The 10,551-nt window shown below is 30.5% G+C and overlaps 1 protein-coding gene across 1 annotated transcript; it reads right to left on the minus strand.

Annotated features, from left to right (window-relative positions):
* Positions 1–4,213: 4,213 nt before the first annotated feature.
* Positions 4,214–6,605, minus strand: LOC119638665. The gene is made up of 2 exons (XM_038035588.1): positions 5,811–6,605; positions 4,214–4,870 (listed from the first exon to the last, which is right to left on the minus strand). Exons 1-2 carry the CDS (start codon positions 6,603–6,605, stop codon positions 4,214–4,216), a joined length of 1,452 nt encoding a protein of 483 aa, XP_037891516.1.
* Between the last annotated feature and the right edge of the window lie 3,946 nt (positions 6,606–10,551).

Consider the following 10,551-nt stretch of genomic DNA (forward strand, 5'->3'; position numbering starts at 1 on the left):
TAAAAGTGGAAACAAAAATCTTAAAAGGAAAAATAAGAAACATTTGCCTGTATTGTTGAGCCAAAAAAAGCTCTACATTTGTACTAACTGGGATTATTGCTGATTTTGTCCTCTAAACGCTTTGAATCGTTTTCTTTACGTTTTGCAAACCTGCAAAATTCTCCAAAATAATCAATCAATAGAGTGAAAAACAAGTGAAAGCAAGAACGAATTGTGCAAGGAAAACAAAGTGAAGGCTATACAAATTCCCTTCTTTAACCAAAATCATTTGTAAGAAAAAAAAAGGGGGAAAAGAAAAATTGGTTATCTTAATCAGCAAACAGCAAAGAACAAAATGGTTTAAAAATGTTCAGATAAAGCATATAAAAGCTGTTCCGTGCCACATAAATAGATAAGAGAAAAAAAAAGGACGAATAGTCCATCATATATACAAGAATACATACATAGGGGAGATGAAAGAAGTGTTTTCTTGAAGTTCGGACGAGAGTGCACGTTCAGAATAAGAGAAATTTAATTTTTTTAATTTACCAACTCACGAAATCAAGAGAAGTTGGTTTGAGGAGGAGACTATTGTTAAGTTTAAATTGTAAAAGAGAAAAAATAGAGAAAAAGAATGATTGTAAACAGATATTAACATTAATATATTAACCAAAAATGGGTAGCCAGCTGCCTTTATCGATTAAGTTACAGAAAATTAAACACGAGATGAGAAGTTTTTGTGAATTGTTTTGCTATGTTTCTTTCTGAATAAAAGAAAAAAAGGAGTGTTTCTGAAGCGTGTTTTTTTGCTTATTTTTGTTACCTTGCCTTCATTAAGCAAATAGGGCAATTATAATTCAATAGAAGCAAAAAAAAGAAAAAAAAAAGAAAAAGATTTGGAGAAGTATAATTTGATAAATCGAAAGCAGCAAAATGTAAACAATTAAAAGCAGTTGAAAGAAAAAGAAGAGTTAACAAAAGCTCAACTAATATCGACGGTGCCAGAAGAAAAAAAAAAACCGAAATTGTAATTTAGAAAAGCTTCGCAATTTTGTTGTTTTGCTTATAAAAAAGAAAAAACGGTGAAGAACATTTGAAGGCTGGGAAGTGTGTTTTTGTGACATCAGATAAATTCATTTAGAAAATGGTAAACTTTCGCTCAAATTAAAGGTGGAAAAAACACTGTTGGATTCACTTGACTGGTGATTTTTGTATGCATAGCCTCAAGATAAAAATTACCTACATATGGCTTGCCATTGATGCTGTTTGAAAATTTGTAATTTTGCCACGGGATAACCACCAATAAAACTGTGTTCTCAAGTTTCCCGTGGGGGAACCGTAGGGAGATATAGGACAGATACAGACGGTCTCACTCTAGACGGACGAACGACAGGCTACGGACATAAAACATTTTCTCTTTTTGCAGTTTTTTTTTTTTTCTTTGTCATGCGGCTCAGAAAGCGAAGCCCCATCAATTAAATCGCACTACCGGCCAGCGGAGCTAGACCCGTGACAAACGTTGAATTACCATCATCCCATCGTAATCCATGAAAGTGATTATACAACCAGTTGTTTTTAGTCCTATCCCTCGCCATTAACTTTGAATATTCGAATGGAGGTTGAATTATGAAATTTTTGATCTGTGAGTCATAGGCGGAGATGAAAACTTCTTTTGGAATAAATTTGTTTGCGCTATAGAAACCTTGTACATCAATAATAATTATTTTATCTTGACGCATTGTTACAAGGTAATGTTCTCCAAACAACTAAACACAATATTTTTATAGTTCTCCCTTTTTTTTTTTGTTTAATAATGATGATGAGAGAAAAAGAGAGATTTTTTTCTTATATAATTTATTTTTTTAAAAAAGTATAATGTTTACATTCAATTATATTTTATATTATGTTATAATAGAATTCTATAAATTTATTTGCTTCTTTTTCTACTTCTATTTTTTTTCCCTTATAGTATGTACAGTTACATGTATCTGGTCCACATATAGCATTCTCGTCTGACCAAACGTAGTCCTCATAATGTTCGCTATATTTGTTTTGAGTTATTCTGCGATTGTTTAAATCTTCCAGATGTGCTTGAATACTGACGAGTTTCTTTCTATCTTCATCGGAAATAATATTCGAGAATGTCCTTAAAAATGTGTATATTTTTTCTATTATCATATTTATTTTACTGTGACGTGATGCGTATTACTGTATACTCATATGGAACGTTTGTAAATAATCGTTGATATCAATAGTTCTAACATATATATCATTTTTGGGTCGACCGATGAGTGGACTAACTTAATATTGATATTCTTGTTCATTTAAGTTTGAATTTTCTCTTTGATTTCCACCACCACCACCCCACCACCACCATCATCATAACCATCAAAATATGAAGGTATATCATTAAATTCAAAGCAATGGATATTAAGTTAACGCTAACGTAATTACTATAATAGCTACATTTGACTATAGTTTCACAATTTTCATATTTTAAATTGAAATGACGATGGAATACTAATGCACTTTCAATAATACCTCCAATGTTTATTTCTTTTTCTATTAAATCCTTTTTAACAGCTTCAATTACATGATTTATTGTAAATAGTTTATAAGCACCATGCCTTGCTTGTCTATTATTTGTTAGTAAGGCTGATACTCGTGGTGATATTGTTGTTGTTGTTGCTGAAATTTTATCTTCCGGTAATTGGAACTGAAGTGATAAATGTATCATTGTACGCGTTGTATCGTTTGGAAGTCTTATTCGAAAATTTAAATATTTACTTGTATCACCATTAAATTTAGCAATTCTGTTATCATAAAGTCGTTTAGAATGGGAGAGAGTGTAATGGAGTTGTGCATTATAAATATGAATGAAAATTAAAAACGCGTATAGCGTTGACCCGTTAATTTTCATATTCATATTTATTCTTTTTTGAAGTTTTCTTGGAAACTAACTATTTCATCCTTACGTAATATTCATTTTATACGTATGTGTATAATCTTTTAGATCAACTATTCGAATGTCCTGTAGCCTTCGCGATAAGTCTGGCGTGCGAAACTTCTCAATTTCACCATTACTTAATATTCTCTCTTGTTCAAATTTATGATATTCGAAGCAATTTATTTTTAGTTGTCTTTGCTTTTATAAGAACAATGAATGGGTACATCAACATTTTCATATTTGAGATTGAAATGTCTGTAAAATGGTTTCTCAGTTTCCAGTATACCACCTATATCCATTTCGAAACTGATTAACGATCTACGATATACGTCTATAGCGTCATCCACTGAAAAATATTTTAATGATGTTTGTTCTGTTGTTTTTTCTTGTTTTTGTTCTTGTTGCGTTGTTGGTGCTTCAATAGGTGGTGAAATAGTTTTACTAGTTGTTAGCATTGTAGCATCACTTTGATCTTTTAATAGATTATCATTGTCTTTAAATTCCAGTGCTTCACTTTATTTCATCATAGCAAATGATATATTAGTTTTCAGAATATCATCGTTGGGTAGAGTTAAATTGAACTCTACAGTTTTCGAATTCGAATCTGCTTGAGGAGTAGTAATATTGAACGGTATAGGATTACCAATCACTATTTTCAATACAAGAAGCAAAATATATATATTTATTTCCATTATAATACCCCCTGTCTTCTTTGCTTACAAACGCACACTGCTAAGTTTAAAGATATAATGATCAAGATGTAAATGATCTATCTAAATATATATGGAGAGAAACAGAACGTTTTCTTGTTTCATAAAAAATTCATATATATATATAAATAAGTATATATTATTTTATTGCTATTTTATTACAATTTACAATATTTTTCTTACTTCATTTGTAAGGAGTACATAGTCAAATATTTTATCATGTATAATTAAACAGTATGCTGATGTATTAGCTGGTATGTAACTTGAAACTTTCAATTCAATGCGAATATCGGTTGGTCCGATTTTAACCGATTCGTTTTGATGTGTTACATCCAAAACAACACTGCGTGCAAGCATGAGAAACTCATTACGTTTCAATAGCAGATATCGATCGCATGAATAATAACTTTGTTGAAATCTTGAATACATGTCATAGAGTAGAGCGAATTGATTTTGATTGAACCTAAGATTCAAATCATCGTATGGATATGAATCGGAATTTAGATGTACCTTTACATTCGTTAAATTGCAATGAGTGAATTTGTTTTCGGCGTTTCGAAATGCTATAATACATATCTCAAGTTCTGAAGCATATATTTAACGGTTGGCGAGAATTGATTTTTTTAAACACCTCCAATTTGTAAGCGTCAGCCAGTTGAACATGTAGCATTTTCCATGTAGTATTCAAAATACTTAATTTAATTTGTTCGTTTGCCAAGGTAGTTGTAATAGCTTGTTTATTGTCTTTAGATCGTAGTAAAATCAGTTCATGTTCGGAATTATCTATGGTTTTATTGAAATCTTCCGTAAATCTAAGCAGCATGTTGAGTGGTATACAAAAGTTGAAATAATCGCTTACAATAGTGAGTTCATCGTTATTAAATGGCGACCATACTGCATTCAATAGGTTCTCACTCTCACGTTTATTCAATGATGGGAAATTGTTTATTTCCGTTGTAATACCCAAATGACGTGTACGATCAATTTCTATACCGTTAAGTTCATATCGAATTTCATCAAATAGATGCGCCATACAATTATTTAACAGTTTTATGCTATTAGAGATTGTGCCATCTTCCTTTGATGCAGTTCCTTCAATATATAGAAAGCTTTCGCTTGGTAAGGCATAGAAATCTTGATTTTGAATTGGTATACGAATTTCATCATTATTTTTAAATGATTGTAAGTATGATGTGTAACTGTCATATTCTTTTTTTGTAAACGAATTATCAAACTGTGGTTTTTGTAATATATTAATTATATTACTCATTTTTTGGTTTTTCTGGCTATTTCAATTGAAACCCTAAACTATTTAAAAATTCCTGATTAATTCTACTTAGGGTATTAGTAGTTTTGCTGCTTGGTATTATTCGTTTGTATTTTTTTATTACTCTTATTATCACTACACAGTGATGACGTTGATGATGATGATAATAATTTCTTCGTGGTGTATTCTATTGATGATGATGTCGAAGTGAACATTGAATCATTAAATAATTCTTTTTTGTTGAATATTATCATCTATGTGTGTGTGATGATGGTTTTAAATGCAATCTTATTGAAATTTTTTCTCCACGAAAATTTATTAAATTACCAGATTGATCGGCAACTTTCAAAACAATAGGTAAATATATTGCATTAGTCGGTATCTCTACAATTTTATAACCTGGACTAACAGTAAGTGAGAACTGATGAAAAGTAGGCGCTGATACGTTGTTTATATAACATCCATTTATAATATTAAATTCAATCATTATGGTATTCATTTTCGTTATATCGATTGTTTTATCTGAAAAGTGTTCTATACCTTGTTGTAATTTTCTCTTACTATACCCCAATAATGATTCAATCGAGCGCTTCTTATCGAAATAAATTGGATCTATTGTACTCTTTATGTGTGTATGTAACGTATTATAATTTGCTTATAATTTGCGCCCTTTCTCATTCACATCATGATATTTACTTGTAATTAAATTGGCTATGTCAGAAAACTCATATGTACCAATAGGAATTGTGATTTGATGGTTACCAATATGAAATAAGTTGTTTTCCCGATCGACATTTGGAATTGAATGATATGAGTGAATAAATTATCTAAGAATGTCTCTGATAGCTTTTATTATAATTAAGATATATTGTTCATACAAGAGCTGTGTTTCGATGAAAATCCTAACCCATTTAACATAGACCATATTTCCTCTTCTCTTTACAACTTTTTCAACTAAATACGTTTGGGGAAACTTAGTTTTCATTAATTCATATTCATAAAATCCACCTTTAACTTCACGCCCCTGATAGTCTTCAAGCAAATATGTATTTCGATTTGTATTTCTTATAGTTTTCACTCTAAAGATCTCCGTAGTCCAATTGGGTGTGTAGCCCTTCTCAAATTGATGTTTATATTTACTTATTCGTACATAATCATTTGTTTTGAACTTTGGTCTTTTGAATATTTTTAAATTGCTGTATACCGTATCCAGAAGAGATTTCTCATTTGAAGAATTCACTTGCTTTGGTGTCATTTTCATCGTTCTATGAAATGTGTTATCGTATTTATCGAAAAGGTCCTTATATATATGAATCCATTTATAGGTTCCTTGAAAAATAAACTCTTTCCACATCATTCCTTTTAATATTCTATTAAACCGTTCTACTATGGACGCCTTCAGAACGCTATATGTTGAATAGTGATTAATGTGATTGTTTTGCATCAATTGATGAAATTGATTATTGAAAAACTCTTTACCATTATCAGTTTGCAAATTTTTCGGTTTGCGATGATTTTTCTCAAAAATTCCCTTCATAGCATTCATTACGTATTGAGCATTTTTGTTTTTCACCGCCATAACCCAAGCCTTTTTCGAAAATGTATCTATTACTGTTAAAATGTAACGATAACCGTTTTTTTGTACTGCATAGCTTATCATTTCAACGAGATCTGTTTGCCACAAATCATCAATTCCTTTCATGACAACTCGTCTTCTTCTGAAATGTTTGCGTGCTTGTTTGTGTTTTATTAACTATATCTCTTTTATCCCTGTTTAGATCCATCATGCAAAATCTATGACCTTTAATCTATTTTTATTTGTTTGCTGGTTTGTTGTTGTTTTTTAGATAGAAAAAATTATTATTTTTGTTTCTTTTTAATTAGTTCTCCTTCTTTTTATATCCTTGTCTTCTTGTTGTCGCTGCTTTAAACCAATCGATTTGAAAAGGTAGTCCTCAATTATTTGAAATCGTTCTTCAATTTTATTTATAAATTCCTTATTCTCATTATGCAAATACGCTTTAACAGTCTGTTCAATTAATTTAACATCTTCTTCAACGTTACTTGTTAGGGTAGTTTGTAATTTTATTAAATCATCTCTCATACTATTCAATTGTTCACCATATTTTTCTTGTAGTTGTTTCACTCCAAACCATTTGAAAATATGTTCTTCAATTTTATCGAATCGCTCCGCAATCTTATTCATATAGCTTTCATTTGCATTAATTAGTTGATTCTTAAGAGTTATCTCAATTTGTTTAGCTTCGCTGTTAATATCATCTTTGATTGTCGTGTATAATTCATCTATTTGTTTTTTCATACTATTCATCTGTAAATCATATGAGTTTCGAAATTGTCTCATATCATCCTCAATGCGATCCATTTTTGAAGTGTATGTAGTTGTTAGATTGTTTACACTATCTGTTAACACATCATTTTTTCTTAGCACATATGCTTTTGTTACAGCATCTTTGGGGTCTGTAGGTGTAATTAAATTACAAATTCTTTCCTTATGAAATGTATGCTACTACTATTTATAGTAATGCCAAGCATTTTCAATAAATTTGTCTTTAACTTTGAATTGTTATACTGATGATGATTAATTAAACCTTCTCCAAACTTATTTATAGAACTCATTATTATTATTATTTAATTATGTTGGCCTCTCGCAATTCCTCAACAATCGAAATTATTTCGTTTTTGTGATTATTATGTTCAGCACTTTCGGAAGAAGCGTAATCTATCAACTAGCTCGTTATGATCGTCCCAATAGGTATAGATAGGTTTACGAGTGTCTAATGACTTTAACGATAGCCCACTACCTTTCGATTTGATTTCTGATTAAATACTGGTCTTATTACACGTTGATATTTAAATGCTTCTGCACATTTACTTTGCGCGCCTGGTTGATAATGACGTTTGTATACATTTGTATTTATTAGAATATCTTTATATTTTACCAAATCTCTTTTTGTATAATGTTGAGGCTTTGAGTGAAACATGAGCTGAAACACACCTGGCTTCATAGCCCACTTAATATTTCCTATATTGTTTCGCTTTAAACTCTTTTTAATTCTAAACCTTTTCTTATTCTTGCTGTTGTTGTTTAATAGTGATGATGATTCCAAAGACGTTTTATCAATAATCATGTCTTCTTCCGGATTATGAAAATCAGCTCCTCCTTCTTCTTGATTACCTACGTAATCAACATATGGAGAATTTTCTGTATCATGAACTACATGTGTTGATGCAGTTGCGGTTAGAGGGGTATTACGCAATATTCTCTTACCAGTTCTTCCACTCTTTCCATACTTTAATAAATTCTTTTTAGTTTTTGCACTACTTCTACTCTTTCCATGTTTCAATAAATTTGTTTTAGTTTTTCTTCTTTGTCCTCCGTTTGGTTTATATCTATAATTTGATAAAGAATTATATGTAGGCATCTCAATATCATTGTTACCCATCGCAACGTCATTGTCTGCCTGAACCTCAACATCATTATAATCAATATTATTTACATCATTAATCTCATTATTAAATTCATCATCGTCGTTGTCACCTTCATCACCACCATTGTTATGATTTTCTATCGAATCATTCGTCAATGATGACGTCAGCGGTGTAGAATTGTTATTATCATGTTTTTTAATTATCCGTTTCAAAGGCTGCGTTATAGACTGAAATGTGTCTTCCAATAACTTAACCTTCTCTATTTGATTCAATTTAATATTTCTTAGCTTCGCTTTCGCGCTCGTGTCTTTATACTTTCTTTTAATAATTCGTTACTCATTTGTACTCTGCTCTATATCCAATAGTGATCTGCTCTGTATCCGATAATGATTAGCTTCATATCTGATAGTGGTCTGCTTATATCTGATAATGATCAGCTTTATATCTAATTTAACTAACTGAACTGTATGAAATTATCGAAACCTCTCCGATATCGCCCCTTATCAATTCGATCATCCTTGCTCACAACAACAAAACCATATTTATCTTTCCAGCACAAATCGTTAAAAATTTCTTAAATGACATATCACCGATAACATGATCATTGTATATATGTCTCATATTCGTTTCATCTTGTTTGAATATTACTATCATATTTGCATTATCTCGTATCAAATGGTTAGGAATTCTCATATATGTTTGTCATAAATAAAAGCAATCAATGTGTTTGTGTCTACCCATGCAAAAGTAATTCCTTGTAGTATTTTGTTTATTACATATCACATCATCGAATATCATTATTGAATGTGGTTTTGCCTTAGATAGGCTTTTTCATTTTCTGAGAATGTAAATAAGTTTATACCCTTTATCGGACCGATCAGTGTCTGCAGATAACGATATATGTAGATGTTTTTAAAAATGAGGCCATTAGGATTTTCTAGTAGGCTAATCATAACATTTGTCTTACCACAATTAATGCTCGTATTGAGTTCGGTAATAGAGTACTATGTACAATTTTAGTCTTTCCTTTTTGCAAACAAACATCGTCAGCATTCCTTACAACGATTTGTTTCGATTTATTAACTAAACGCATAACGATAAACTAATTTGCTTTTATATATAAATACCACTTATTTTGATTTTTGATCCTGGTTCTATTGTATATAAAACGATAAAAAATGGTTATGAACTATAATATCAGTCAATCAATCTAAAATTGGACGAGATTTCGTAAACAGCCTAATAAATATATTACTTGTTGAACTACATTTACCTGGCTATCAATTTTGTGGTCCAGGGATGAAACTAGCAACACGTCTAGCGCGAGAGCATTCACAATCGGGAGACATTAATAAGAGACATCAAGCTGATAAGATATTAACAGAAAAAGCCAGGCAACGAGTAAAATCTAAAGACAGTAATTTAAAAGAACGCATAAACGCTTGGTTCGTAACGAATGCAATGAAGGCAAAAGTGAAATTTGGTCTCGGTGTGAGTGCTAGTAAGACTAGCAAAAAGACGAAAAAAGCAAGAAAATTTAAGAAAAAAAAGGGGAGGAAAAATAGAAGAGAAAGAAAAAGAGGAACATGCGATGGAAAAAGCTATTTTTAACCGCTGTTAAAAAGACTTAAAATATCTTGAAAAAAGCAAACTAATTAATATTATGGATGCGGTAAAAATAGCTTAGAATGCAATACATTCAAAATTAAGGATGAGTAACAAGGGTACTGCTACTATACCGAGAGTTATCTCAATCCCAAAATTCGGTGGATTCCTTCCTTTAGTTCGGAAATCGAATATATTTTGTTTTGGATGTGCGGACATATCTAAATAATAGCTGTTATCATCTCGAATGTCATGAAGTAAGTTATTTGTTCCAATATCATAAATAAATCAGTATCCATGTAATTTAGATTAATATTTTCTTTATATTTAGGTTTTATGTGATCATAATGGAAATTGTACATTTGGATAATTCTAACACGGTAAAACCAATGTAAATTGGTATATATATTATTTCTGAGTCATCTTTCACCTCACGTAAATTAAAATTTTCCGAATTTGTCATCCATTCAAAATTTTTATGGGGTAGACATTGTGACATGGCATAACTATATAAATTATTTACATCCAAATAAATTAGATAATTTGATTGTTGAGCAGGATCATAATCGCTTATATATTTATTGTTAGCTAAA

This window comes from Glossina fuscipes, unplaced genomic scaffold (genome assembly GCF_014805625.2).
Source record: "Glossina fuscipes isolate IAEA_lab_2018 unplaced genomic scaffold, Yale_Gfus_2 106, whole genome shotgun sequence".
In the NCBI taxonomy this organism is placed as follows: domain Eukaryota; kingdom Metazoa; phylum Arthropoda; class Insecta; order Diptera; family Glossinidae; genus Glossina; species Glossina fuscipes.